At 43.8% G+C, this 14,094-nt stretch overlaps 2 protein-coding genes across 2 annotated transcripts; both read left to right on the forward strand.

The window, feature by feature from the left end:
• The first annotated feature begins 481 nt into the window (after nt 1–481).
• Nucleotides 482–8,757, forward strand: LOC111949086 (kelch-like protein 41b). Its single transcript, XM_023965387.1, has 6 exons — nt 482–1,708; nt 2,869–3,026; nt 3,146–3,253; nt 5,451–5,636; nt 8,223–8,369; nt 8,462–8,757. The coding sequence occupies exons 1-6, from the start codon at nt 611–613 to the stop codon at nt 8,571–8,573; spliced, it is 1,809 nt and encodes a 602-aa protein (XP_023821155.1). The 5' UTR covers nt 482–610; the 3' UTR covers nt 8,574–8,757.
• Nucleotides 8,757–13,177, forward strand: LOC101171061 (2-oxoglutarate receptor 1). Its single transcript, XM_004066666.4, has 2 exons — nt 8,757–10,292; nt 11,899–13,177. The coding sequence occupies exon 2, from the start codon at nt 11,908–11,910 to the stop codon at nt 12,919–12,921; it is 1,014 nt and encodes a 337-aa protein (XP_004066714.1). The 5' UTR covers nt 8,757–10,292; nt 11,899–11,907; the 3' UTR covers nt 12,922–13,177.
• Nucleotides 13,178–14,094: the final 917 nt, after the last annotated feature.

The following is a 14,094-nucleotide window of genomic DNA, read 5'->3' on the forward strand; positions in this document are numbered from 1 at the left end:
GGATTTGTTAATGCAAACAAACTTTTTTTTTAAATCAATGTCATATATTTTTTGTTTTTCTTCAAAAAAGGATGTTTTGAGTTATTTATAGCTAATTTGTGTCATAAGAACACTGATAAAGAAATCTGTGCAAATCCTGCAGCTTTGATGAGCTCAAAGGGGCAGAGTTGGCGTGCGTTTACTTCATGCTCCATGTGGTTGGCGTCCAGCGATCTATTCAGGAGCTCTGACGGCATGACCTCTCCCGGCTGTTCGCCGGCCACATGACCCTCCACCGGCTGAACCACGACGGCATTTCTCCGTCTGAAGCTCCCAGTTGCTTCTTTCAGTCTGTGCCGGCAGCTGGGAGAGCCCGGGCCCCGCCCCGACCTCTGCTTTGGCCCCGTCAGATTCCATTCAAGCATGCAGTGGGTGGGGGTGGGGGTGGGAGGGGGTCTATATTTAGAGTTTGGGGAGGATTAAATTGCAGAGCGTTCACACCGGGACCCTTTTCTCCACTCTGCCTTTTTGAGCCAGGAGCGACTGCCAACGGGACCCTCTGTGACCATCTCCTTCTTCTATCTGCAGACCCCCCTCTTGTTTTAACGGCCGTGACCCCTCCCGACACGCTATGGACCCCAACGCCATCAAGGAGGAGCTGCGCCTGTTTCAGAGCACCTTGCTCCAGGACGGCCTGAAGGAGCTGCTGAACGAGAACAAGTTTGTGGACTGCACCCTGAAGGTGGGGGACCGCAGCTTCCCCTGCCACCGGCTCATCATTGCGGCCTGCAGCCCCTACTTCAGGGAAATCTTCTTTACGGAAGATGGGAAGGAGGTAGAGGACACCAAAGAGGTCATCCTGGAGGACGTCAACCCTTCCATCCTGGACATGATCATCCAGTACCTCTACTCTGCTGAGATCGACCTAACGGACGACAACGTTCAGGACATCATCGCGGTGGCAAACCGCTTCCAGATCCCTTCCGTCTTCACAGTCTGCGTCAACTACCTTCAGAAGAAGCTGTCCCTGAGCAACTGCATGGCCATCTTCCGGATGGGCTTGGTCCTGGGCTGCCCCCGGCTCGCCGTGTCCGCCCGCAACTACATCGCCGACCGCTTCGAGTTTCTCCACAAGGAGGAGGAGTTCCTCAAGCTGGCAGCGCACGAGATGTTCGCCATCGTCGGAGGCGACTCGCTCAACGTGGAGAAAGAGGAGATGGTGTTCGAGGCCGTGATGGCCTGGGTGCGCCACGACCGAGAGAAGCGCGTCAAGTTCCTGAAGGATGCCTTCAACTGCATCCGCTTCCGCCTGCTGCCGGAGAAGTACTTCAAGGAAAAAGTGGAGACCGACGAAATCGTCAAGGGCGACCCAGAACTTCAGAAGACCATCCAGGTCATCAGAGACGCCTTCAAGGGGAAACTTCCAGAAAAAGCTAAGAAGAAGGACGGAGAGGAAGGAGGCGAGGAAGAGGAGAGTCCATTCCCCGGCTTCCTGAATGACACCCGCAGACAGGGCATGCACGCACGGGACTTCATCCTGATGATCAACGACACGGCGGCGGTGGCGTACGACGTGGGCGAGAACGAGTGCTTTCTGGCCGCCATGTCCGAGCAGGTGCCACGTAACCACGTCAGCCTGGTCTCGCAGAAAAACCAGCTCTACATCATCGGAGGACTCTTCGTGGACGAGGAAAACAAGGACGCACCTTTGCAATGCTACTTCTATTTGGTGAGCACCATTGAATCGAAAAGTATCCTTCATTGTCGTAGATTTGAATATTAACGAGTGATACAGCCATATTCCATTTCATATTTTCTCCTAATGCTAATTTAAAGCAAAAAGTCTATTCATGTTCTCCTGTTTTAACCGGTTAACACCGGAGCTGTCACCGGTGACGGCAAATGACAAAATTCCAAAACTCTTCAACCATTTACCCAATTAATGTTATTCCAACTCCGACGCTTTTCTCCACATCAGGATCAACCTGTTTACATGGATTTACTACTGTAAAGTTCTGACAGATGTTACACCGACATGCTAACATAACTCTTTGACCGTTTATGCAATGAACGTAATTCAAACGGATTCTGACGAGAAAATCAGAGGATTTACGTTGATTGCATGAACGCTTCACTACTTTTAGCGTAACTTTAGAGAGAGTTCAAATAGTTTGAAGAATGGCAACACTGGAGCTAAAGTTAGGAAATATTTTCCTCATGCTAATGTTTATACAGGAGTTGTCCCCCCCCCCCCCCCCCCCCCCCCCAAAAAAAAAAAAACACAGCTCTTTTCACCGGAAGACATGAACATATCACTTAGATTAGGGGGAAAAACCCTTCAACGCAATTTCTCAATGGCGGAAGTCCTGATCTTTCCAGCCAGCACTTCCAAAACAGCATCTAATGTAAACGTTCACTGCATATAACAATAAATAAATAAGATACGACACAATTTCCCCCCCTGCTTGACTTGAAATAAACGTCTAGACAAAACAACATTCTTAAACTCTACTCTACAAAATCAGTTGTTTTTCTACAAAAGTTATTTAACATCAGCCTTATTGCTCTTCTGTATTTTGAAATTTGCATACATGTGCAGTCACATGTCTGTGTTCCCTTAATGGTTTGAATTTCCACTTAAGTTTTAAACCTGTGAACAAACTGCAAACATATTTTCTCCCAAATTGTGGTTGCATGGTCTTCAAAATGTTCCTTTTTTTTTTCCTTAGACACACCCATTAGCTTACCTTATTTCACACAGCTTCCTGTCATTTACTGATTGATATTGGACCAAAAAAATATCCTTAACCCCTAAAATGATGATGTTTATGGAGAAACCAGCATGTGTGAATCGAAGTTAAAAAAAATAAATCTTTTTCCACTTCAAAGTTTGATCCTCTATCAGCGGACTGGATGGCGCTGCCGCCCATGCCTTCTCCAAGATGTCTCTTCAACATCGGAGAAAGTGACAACTTGATGTTTGCAGTGGCTGGAAAGGACCTCCAAACAAACGAGTCGCTGGACTCCGTGATGTGTTACGACACAGAGTCAGTGAAAGTGCTTTACTGAAATAACACAATGGATTTATAGCGTTATTATCCATTTGACTAACACTCCTCAGAGAAGAAACAGTTGGCACCACATCTAAAATGATCCCATTGTTTAGGAAAATGAAGTGGAGTGAGACCAAAAAGCTTCCCCTGAAGATCCACGGGCACGCCGTGGTTTCCCACAAAGGCCTGGTGTACTGCATCGGAGGAAAGACGGATGACAAGTGAGTTTAAAAAACCTGAGTGCGTGTGTGCGTTTGAGTCGGCTTACGCAGAGAGCTGCAGCTGCTTGTGGTATGTCACTGTCCCAGCCTGCCTGCATGGCCATGCGGCAGATCACACACGACCATTGCAGTCCAGGGCCTGTCCAGCATGCTACAATGATAGAAAACTGATTTACTGCGACTACGCTAATACAATTGGAAAAAACTCACCACATTTACTTTTATTCATTTGGATTCTGTTGTTGTACTTTCAATAGAATGCCTTACTGGAAAAAAGATGTAAAATCATTGCTGTTTGTGTTGTTTCCATGGTGATCATAAATCTAAGAGTTCCCTCTTGGTGTAATTATTGCTATTCTTTTTTTCAATCTACAAATGTTCCCTCTGACTCACAGTCTTAGACTAGGTTCACACTGCAGGGCTTAATGCTCAATTCCGATTTTTTTGAAAAAATCTGGTTTCTTTTTTTTGCAAGGCCGTTCACATTGCCAATTAAATGTGAACTTTTATGATCTCCTGTGTGACCGTGAAATGACCCAGAAGTGACCCGCATGCGCAGAAGAGTACGCAACGGTGAACGACGTCACTTGTTGTCTGCGGAAGTAGCTAACGTTAACAATGGATGTCAACAACAGTGTTGTCAACAGCGGAGCTCTTTTTGCATTATTACATTTATTTTCACAAAGGAGCCAGCACAATTACAATCTTCTCATTTTAAGAAGGCATTGGAGCCAGCCGTCTGTATCCACTGTTGTGGAATGGGGATGTGAATGTGCTCGGGCCGTGTGTGTGTGTCTAAGAGAGAGGAGAAAGCGCTTGCAGGGAGTGGGCGGGGGCAGCAGAAGTGTGTCAGGTGCGCGCATTCATGTTGTGTGTTACGGAGGAAGGAGAACGGTAATAAAAGGAGGCTTCCCCCAGGATAAATGTTATTGACTCTTTATTAACCCGCTCTGGAGAATCTGAGGGTCCGAACGGGGAAGTGAACCCTGAAGGACGATCCGCCTTCGGTCCCCCGCGCTTCTGACCACGGTTGGAAAGGGAAAAAAGTCATCGCAGTAAAGGTTCAACACCACGCTCGGCCATTTCGCTGGAAATTTTTTCAAAAACCGTCCGGTTGCAATAAGAGCCCTTGAGTTTGGCCTAAATAGAGCTGTCACCCCAAATATTAATCCAATCGGTGACCTCGCTTCCCTTCCACTGACTGGTCTCAGCAGCATGGTCCGCCATGGTTGATGTTTATGTTTTCGTTCCCGCCTACTTCAACGTAGAATTATGACGTTTGAAGCGTATCGATGACATACGGGTCGGATACATGTGGCCTGGCTGGTCAGACGGAGGTTGCATTTAAAAAAAATTGGATCTGTGTCATTCAGACTGTCATGAAAAGATCAGATACAGGTCGCATAGGGGCAAAAAGGGGTTGTTTCAGCCTGCAGTGTGAACGTAGCCATAGACAGAAAAACACAGGAAGGATCATCTCATTTGCTGCTTATTGAATTCTGACCTGCAAAAATGACGCCTGGAGAGGGACATATTGGCTGATGTTAACTCCACCCAACTATATTTTTATAGTAACGCAGTCTGGCATTAACATAGAAATATATTACATTTTATAAGATATGTTGGGTTTCTCGGGTCATGGCATTCAATTTTTAAAATTCTCTATCCAAAAAAATCAAAAATCAAAACAAATCGTATTACTCATAGCAGGAAACGGTTCTCATTTCAACAATAAATTGCCTTCTTCATTTTCAAATTCATTCAATTTTTCAAAAAAAAGTTTTCATAATTTGTTTCCTTTAGAATGTGTACAAGGACCTGATATGTGACAAAATGTAAATTATTCCACTTCTCTTCTCTTGCTTTAAAATTAGCGAGTCTCTAGTGATTTGTAGCTACGGAGCTCAATAAATCAGTCATTAAAGAAATGCCCGCTGCTGAATTTTAAGCTCTGCAAAGAACATTTCCATAAATATCTGTACGTGTGCACAAAGGTCACCTTTTCAGCCACTCATTTATCACCAAGTCAGACTGTAAACACTCATTTATCAACCCTAAAGCAGAGCTTGAAATTATACATTTTTTATCCTACTAAATAAGCCATTTTTTTTTACAATTGTTTCTTTTTAGTCATGGATTGTTTGATGTTTTCATTTGGATTCAAATGCACTTCGATGGTCTTTTGTTTCCCACGCAGCAAAGCCCTCAACAAAATGTTTTCGTACAACCATAAGCAGTCGGAGTGGAGGGAGATGGCCGCCATGAAGACGCCCAGAGCCATGTTCGGAGCCACCATTCACAAGGGCAAGATCGTGGTGGCCGGAGGCGTCAACGAGGAGGGCCTCTCCGCCGCCTGTGAAGCCTTTGACTTTGCAACCAACAAGTACGAGCCAGTGCCACACCACTCTGTGACACTACTACACATCTGTCATCAGCAGGGCGTACAACTTCTGATGAGTTGGGTGTGCAACGACTAAAAATGTTAGAAATATATATATATATAGTTATATAGCTTTAGTAGTAGAATAGTACTAATAATATCAGTGGTTCCTACATTTTCCGAAATTGTATGGTCTTTAATGGAAACAGGTATTCCATTTGACTAGCAGGAGTGCTCACGTTTACCACAAATAACAATAGTAGACCATTGTGGCCTTCATGTAGGACTTGTATTTTGTGTCAAAATTCACTTTAGTGGCCGATTATTTGTGTAAATTTGTGTGGGATCTGACTTTTCCTTCATTCAGCTTATTTTTCGGGGTCAACTTCCATCTTGGTCTGTGGCTGTATTAGGTTAGGCAAAAAAAAAATCTCTCTCTCCCTCATTCTATATTTATATATTCTAGGGTTGCAAGTAGAATATCGAAGAAGAATCAGAGGAATCTTATCACCAGTTTTAGCAGATTCTCTTGTCAACACGTTGTCACACATGTTAGGCCCCTAAAGTTGGTGGCAAATTTTCCAGTCAACTTGTTATTTTGAGAAGTTGGCACAGAACGACTTTAGAATGTTCTGAACAAAAATTAGTGCTAAAACTTCGCTGGTGTTTACACAACTAATGCCAGTTTTATACACCTAATATACCAGATTCATCTTCACGACTTCAACCAATCATATTTTAGTTTCACCTTTCTTTTAGTGTGTAATTGGTGGAATCAAAACAAATTTGAGACGGTTTAGATTTTTGTGGAGGTTGGAGACCTTATAAACCCATAATGATATATTCAAAACTCCCCCACAAAATTGTCCGACCTTGCATCGAAAATTTGAAAAATCAGAGACTTTTTATTTGAAGATTTTCCCACCAAAAGATCCCTGAACTTCCCAGGAAAAACTTCTTACAGTTTGGTCCATTTCCCACTCTCATGTTAAAGTTTTTAGCCCAAAACATAAGACTGACAAGTAATAGACTCATTCAGTTGCAAGCGAACACTGATGTGGTTAATCACACTGTGAATGCAGGCGGACTATTTGGCCAAGACAAGAACTCTCTCTACTCTAAGAAATTTCTACTCAAATTACTGTAGATTTTCCAGTAGTGGATTATTTCAACTAAGGGGCAACAAATATGTTTCTTTTTTAACCCTTTATCACCATGTTGACATTTTTTCGACTACCGTAAACCTCACCCAATTTCTGTAATTCCAGTGGATTCTGAAGTGGAAAAAAGCTGATGTGCAACACTTTTCAGCAGTGAAATGCTTATGCGATAAATCCGTAGGAGAAAAGCGACTTTGCACCGCGGGTAAAGTGTTGTAAATCGTAACAAAGTCGATACGAAGAGCCGCTTCAATCCGCGCCAGAATTAGCTGATTTACGTTAATATCGTAAAACAGTCAGGTCCAGTGACAGCCCTGCTGTTAAAGGGGTTAAATGCCAAACCAACCAAATCCTTTTTAAATATACTGAATTTATGGATCAACGCCAAGACTGTCCTTTATTGTATTTTTTCCAGTTTCATTTCGTAGTGTTTCCATACGTGTGTGGGTTTGGAGCCGATAGCAGTTCCTTACACTTCACAGTGGATTTGTCAGTCTGGTGAGCGCTTTGGTGCAAAGTTTGGACAGATGCAAGCCAGTAGATTACTTAAAGATCCACTTAACCTGCTTTTCATGCTAACGGTACCAGAGTGTAGCGTATACAGTATCGCACACTGCTTTAATAAAACTGCACTACTGTACTGATCATTTCAGTAACCCTTTGATACCGAAGCCATTGCTAGCGACACGAAATAACATACAGCTTTTGAACATAGTTTTTTGACCACAATTCAAACAGATTCTTGGGCAGAGAAAAGCTACTTTTCCCAGTTTTCAGACTCCGTCGTGTGAATTTCATAAATGATCCAACAGTTACGACGAGCGCCGAACCTCTGGTGTTAAAAAGGTAAATCGTAAAATGGTAGCATTTGATATTTTACCATCAAATGAAGCCCGTTCACCAAACTCAATTCTGTCTGCACGGCGAAAAATTGAAGGTCTCCTTTACACGACATGCAATCCAATGAATGTGTTAAATGCCAGGCCAACTATTGGAAGATCTACGGTAACTTAGCAGACATCAATTCACTGGGATACATTTTCATTTAGACACTATTTCAATCGTGGAAATTTCATTTTTATTGACGTAAAGGGAGATTTATTTGCTTTTTAGCAGAAAAAAAAACTACAAAAATGAATTGTTTCATGATATTTAGTGTTAATAAGGTAATTTGACTATAAATTCAAAAGATATTTGTTTGAATGTTATTTTTCAAATCCATAAAAGCCTAAATTATGTTGAAGTAGAAGCTTGGTACTATAGTCAGGGTTTTTTTTTTTTTCCCTTTTCTTGGTAAAGGGATGTTTTTAGGCAAACACACACACACACACACACACACACAGAGCTTGGTGTGAAGTTGAGTCAAATACAAATCAAGGAGGAATTCTTTCGAAGTGTCTTCCCAGTGTGAAAGCATTCATCTGCACAGGTGGGAGCCCTTCACAGAGTTTCCTCAGGAGAGGAGTTCCATCAACCTGGTCAGCAACGGGGGCTCCTTGTACGCCGTGGGAGGCTTCGCCATGGTCCAGATGGAGAACAAGGAGGTGGCTCCAACAGAGGTCACCGACGTCTGGCTGTACGTTTTCACAACAAACCAGCCAGAAGCATTTCCAGCGCCACCTGTGGGTCTTCCTGACTCTTGTTCGTTTTTTTTTTTCTTCTTCTAAGGTACGAGGAGGACAAGAAGCAGTGGAGTGGCATGTTGAGGGAGATGCGTTACGCTGCCGGCTCTTCCTGCGCTTGCATGCGTCTGAATGCCGCCAGGATGCCTAAACTGTAAACACAGGCGCGTGCTTTTTCTGCCGTCCGTCCGTCAACGCTTCCAGCCTCTGCGCTCCTCTTCCACCTTCATCCTCCTCTCATGTAGGGAAGTGACTCCATGTCTAACTGCTGTTGCCGCTTTGAATCCGCAGAAGAAAAGTAGGACTCCTTTTGGATTTGGATCGTTTCTAGGTCATGTTTTGTAAAAAATAAACATTGAAACTGTCCCCCCCCCCTTTTTTTATTTATTTTTCTTTTGAGGCGCGTACAGAAAATCATATAGGAGAAATCTGCGTTTTTGTGGCCTTTCAGAATAATCCTTCTATTTTCACATTGTCAAAAAGTCTCAAACTCCCACTGTAGGTGTTTATGAGGCAGAAACAATCCATCACAAACTTTATGCCTTTTGGTCCAAAGGTTGCATGAGAAGTCAAAGGAAAGAGATCCAACAACCAGAAATCCCTCAAATATCAACAGATTTATTGAGCAAAAGATTAAAGACTAATAAAAATGGAGTATGACGTTATGAAGAAAACAGAAAATAGAGAAAATGTTTGAATAGAAGTGCAATTAATAAGGTTAAAAAATTAAAATTAATCTCCATAAAGGGGAAAATCTTAATTTTTTCCATTTTAAAAAGAGGCAAAGAATTTAATTGACAAAGACGAACAGATTAGACATTTACAGCTAAATCAAACACAGAATAGCCTTAAATTTACAGAATAATACAAACCAAGAACCAAAAATGTCCGATTCATCCGATAACAGGAAGTTGCCTCATTTCAAGCTCACATTTTTTTTAAAATTTTATTTCCCTTTTTTTCCCTTTTTCCTTTTTATTTTATTCTTAAAGGAAAGAAATGTACTTTGTTTTTTATGATTACGATGTACACGTTGGAACCACTTCAGTAGAATTTATTTTTAGGCCGAATCCCACACTGAATATTTACCCCTAATTTGATTATCCTAAAGTGTTCTGTTCATTTTTTGTTTTTACCCACAATCCCCCAATTTTACACCAAGTACCCCAAAAAGTAACAGATATGGACTCTTTGTGACATCACGGTTCAAAGACTTCAGTCAAATCGATGATTTGGAGCAAATGACAAATGTTTTTCCTTCCTCTATTCATAAAATGTGGCTTTTTTAAAGTGGTAGCCCACAGAAAGGTCACATTTTTGGCCAAAATAAGCCACATCAATGGAAACTTGTGTCTCTGCTGTCCTTCCTCCTCTGCATTTGGGTTCATTGTTGACTTTGATGTAAGTACCGTGGATTCCAGTCCCTCTTTCTCTTCATTTTCTTCAGTTCTAAAAAAGGATTAAAAAAAAGAAGCATGCCTTTGTTGATCGTGCGTGTGGAGGTCAAAGGTCCTGTTTACGGTAAATGTTAGCTTTTCTTCGGCCTCCACCACTTTCCCTGTTGTGATACTGAGAACCGGAGTCGGATTTCTATCAGGCATGTCGCGGCAGAAGGAAGCCCGTTTGAGGTCAAAACAAAAACCCAGGAGCTTCTTGTTTCTGAGGAAAACACGGCACTCGCTGGGCTGATCTTTCCGCCAGGACCTCATCTCGGACGGCGCGTGGTTGGATCAGCCCCAGCGTGACACCAGGAGGCCTGCAGGGGGCTTTTCTTTTCCCCTCCCCGTCCGGGTGTGGAAAGAGTTGGAGGAGGAGGAGAGAAGGAAGAAGGAAAACAGAAACATTTAAGGATTGAGCTGGGATCTCTGTAACTAAAAGTGAGTAAAACTTTTTTATTTTTGTCTCTTCATGCCGTCCCTAAACCTGAAATGAGTTTTCCGACCACCGTTATCTCCTTGAGGTGCTTCAACGGATACCACTTTGTGAAATGTGTGTGATGGATCAGTGGCACCTTGGACATCTGTCATCGATGCTGAGACACTAGAACGGCTTTCAGGAGCCAAACTGTTGACGAGGAAACAAGATATTGTTTGGCTTCCTTCCCACTGAGTTTGCTTGATTGCTTTTTCTTCTCGATTCCGCTCTCCTCCGGGTTCCCGCGCTCCTCTGTCCTTCCTTCCTGCAGTCGTAATTGCTGCTGACAGTGAAACGACGACTGAGGGAAATCTGATTTTTATGGCCCTCAGAGCAGCGGAGTACAGAAACGGAGCTCCGGACAACATCTGCTGTTACGTTTTTGGATCTCCATAGTTTCTTTTTAAGCTTCATCATGGACATTTTTATTTGTTCAAACGAATCCATTGATTGTCTTTTAATTTGAAAAGCTCTGGTTGGACGTTTGCACTGAAACTCCTTAAAATTGTCGAGCAGCAGCACAATCCAGGGTTTTACTTTATAAAAAAATAGGCTTGTTGGCCTTAAAAACCCTAAATCTATTACTTCACTTCCTGTTTGTTGCTTCTAAGCCTCCTTTTTATTGATTCCTAAAACATTTCAGTTTATCTCATGAAGTTTTTTTATTTCCTTTTTTTCCATTTTTGACTTTTTCATTCAGGTTCTCCTGTCCTCCGCCAGTCACTCATGTCTTTAACCAATTTATGTCATGTATGAAGGTATAAATGTCTCGTTTAGGCCTTTTTTGGCCCCGCCCAACTGCCCATATTTGGACTGACGCTGAAGTGCGGAGGAGCAAACTCCAGCCGGCTTGCCCCTCCCATTTCAGGCTTTTCTATTTATCTGACGAGCACCACAAAAACTTTCAGCCCACCTGCCTCTGCTTTTCTAGCAACCCCAAACCACCACACTACCACTACCGTGTACATTTCCCTTCGATTACATTTTTTTCACCATGTTTTTGTGGCATATTTCTCACGATGGAAGACCTGAATAAAGACAATTGGGCTCAAATTTTCACTGAGTATTTCTTTATTCATATTATAAAGATTTGAAAAAAGATCGTATTTGTGACGTAAAAAAATAGGCTGAGCGGGTTAAAGGCCTCCTACTCAGAGCTCTCAGCAATGGGGAGGGGAAGGGCGGGTGGGGTTGCTCAGTGCCAACAGCCCCGCCTCACAACTCATAGGCAAATTTCTAATGAATTACTGCCGCTCTGGAGAAATTATGTCCTAGAAAATAAGGCAGTTTTTTGTTTTGGCTAAAAATGGCTTAATGATCGCAGTGTTTTAAGTTGCTCTTTTTAGTTTTACGTCAGTAGAAAAAAAGGTAAATCTATTGAAAGACCCCCTTTTAAGCCACTTTTTCCTTTTTTAAAGTCAATGAGTGAAAAAAATGATGTATATTTTTTCTTTTTTTAATATTTGGGGTTTAAAAACAAGTTGTGACACGTTCAGGTGTGGCAGAAAACGTACAGAAGGACGCTAAGAGACTGGCCAAATTTCTGAAGTTGTTTATTTTTCCCATCAGGCCTTCATCATGAACGCTATCAATTACAGCTGCATGGACGTGGACCGGCTCATGAAGCGCTACTACCTACCTGTGGCTTACAGCCTCATCTTCATCGTGGGCCTGGTGGGGAACATGATCTCCATCGGCATCTACCTGACCAAGCTGCGGCCCTGGAAGAGCAGCAGCATCATCATGGTCAACCTGGCGCTGACCGACCTCCTGTACGTGCTCACCATGCCCTTCCTGATCTACTACTACATCAACGAGGGCTCCTGGATACTCGGCGACTTCATGTGCCGCTTCATGCGCTTCGCCTTCCACTTCCACCTCTACGGCAGCATTCTGTTCCTCACGTGCCTCGCCGTCTTCCGCTACGTGGTGGTGGTGCAGCCGTTCAGGGCGCCGCAGGTGCAGGACAAGTTCTGGGGCACCGTGGCCTGTCTGACCGTGTGGACCGTGGCTGCGGCCGAAACCACGCCCATGCTGACCATCGTTTCCTTGAGCGTGGACGGCAGCAACAACACGCAGTGCCTGGTGTTCGCCAGCACCGAGCCGGTCACCGCCGTGCGAGAGTACAGCTGGCTGCTCACGGCCATCGGCTTTTTGCTCCCCCTGCTGGTGGTCTTCTTCTGCAACATCGGAATCGTGACGGAGCTGGCCAAGGGGCCGAGCCTGACCCACTCCTGGCGGAACCGAGCGCAGCGCATGATGGTCCTCATCCTGGGACTCTTCGTGCTGTGCTTCTTGCCGTACCACATCATGCGCGGCCTGTGGATCGAAACCCAACACGACATGAGGACGCTGAACACCACCGCCACGACGTGCAGCAGCCACGTGGTGCAAGCCGCGTACCTCATCTCCAGGCCCCTGGCGGCCATCAACACCTTCTTCAACCTGGCTCTGTACACGCTGTCAGGAAACAAGTTCAGGAGGGCGTTTCTGAGCGTCTTCTGTCGGGAGCCATGGCTCATCAAGGCCGGTTTGAGGATGCAGCGGATGATCATCACCAAAGCCACCACTGACATTCCCGCCATCCCCTGAATTCTTTTTCGGAACTTTCACTCCAAACAGGTTTACTCACACAAGCAGAGACGACAAGCAGGTGTCTGGCCTTTGCAGAAGGCACATAGGTGTAAATAAATGTACTAAAGTCAAAGGTTTCACTTCTTTTTTGTAGATCATTATTAAATCACATAGTAGGATATTTAGGCATCTGGACTGAATGGTCAAAATGTTCCCAGCTGGAGACGACCTTCATGGGAAATGATTGGTTCATGAATAAAAGAAATGGTCCATTTATGCCAGTCTCGTCTTTTCACATATGCTTTCGACTGTTTAGCTCCCCGGTCCACCAAATTTCCCTTGTGCGTTCAGTTTTTTCCGCACCATAAGTCTGCGGTGCATCTTTTAACCCGGAGCGCCTTAAATATGGATCAATTCCGATTGCTGACGTTGAAGCAATTTTGAGAGGGACACGTCTGTTTTTTTTACGGATTGCAAACATGGTTGGGTGTTATTGTGAATATGCTAACGATGCTAGTGTGTAGCAGTCTCTGAGTGTTTTTATCTTTCTATATTCAGGTTGGCGTAGTCACAGTAACGTTTGCTTTAGCGGTATCGAAATATACTATTCGTATAGACGGTGCTCCTTCTAATCTACAACCCCCCCTATAATGCTGAAAATATAGAAGGGTTTGTTCTGATTGGCTGCATGTTAGTTAGTGGGTGGAGCCATAATTTGGGACACGTTTTGTTCCTTTTTCGTCGAAACTCTTCAACCGTTTTTGTAGTTGTCGCAATTCCATCGGATTCTGAAGCCGAGAAAAGCCGTTTTTTTTTTCTCCAAAAGGCAACACTGAGTGTTTTTATGATGCCCGACCCCACAAATACACACAAACGCAACTCGGGGAACCACAGCCAGTTTGCGCAGGCGTCCGGAGGTGAGTGCTCACGTAAGAAGTTGGTTTCCTGTCTCCTCCATTTATCCTTAGATGTGTGTTTCTGTTATTGACTGTATAAGAGACCTGGACTGAGTGACCCCGCCCAATTCACGTTCCAAACAGGAAGTGGTTCCAACAAGCCAAAATCCCACAGACTTCTATACAGTAACAAACGGCTACTACTCGATCATTCTATTGGTCAGAATTGCAATGAAAACATCCAAAGTTTTTTTTCGTGATATTTTTTCCATAGTGCAACTTTCTCCAGTTCTAA

This window comes from Oryzias latipes, chromosome 2, assembly GCF_002234675.1.
Source record: "Oryzias latipes chromosome 2, ASM223467v1".
NCBI lineage: Eukaryota > Metazoa > Chordata > Actinopteri > Beloniformes > Adrianichthyidae > Oryzias > Oryzias latipes.

Excerpts from the sequence above, each read along its gene's own strand:
- LOC111949086 (XM_023965387.1), top strand. The coding sequence starts at position 611 with ATGGACCCCAACGCCATCAAGGAGGAGCTGCGCCTGTTTCAGAGCACC. Across the intron at positions 1,709-2,868 it reads TGCAATGCTACTTCTATTTG|TTTGATCCTCTATCAGCGGA; the intron begins GTGAGCACCATT and ends TCCACTTCAAAG. Across the intron at positions 3,254-5,450 it reads GGAGGAAAGACGGATGACAA|CAAAGCCCTCAACAAAATGT; the intron begins GTGAGTTTAAAA and ends TTTCCCACGCAG.
- LOC101171061 (XM_004066666.4), top strand. The coding sequence starts at position 11,908 with ATGAACGCTATCAATTACAGCTGCATGGACGTGGACCGGCTCATGAAG.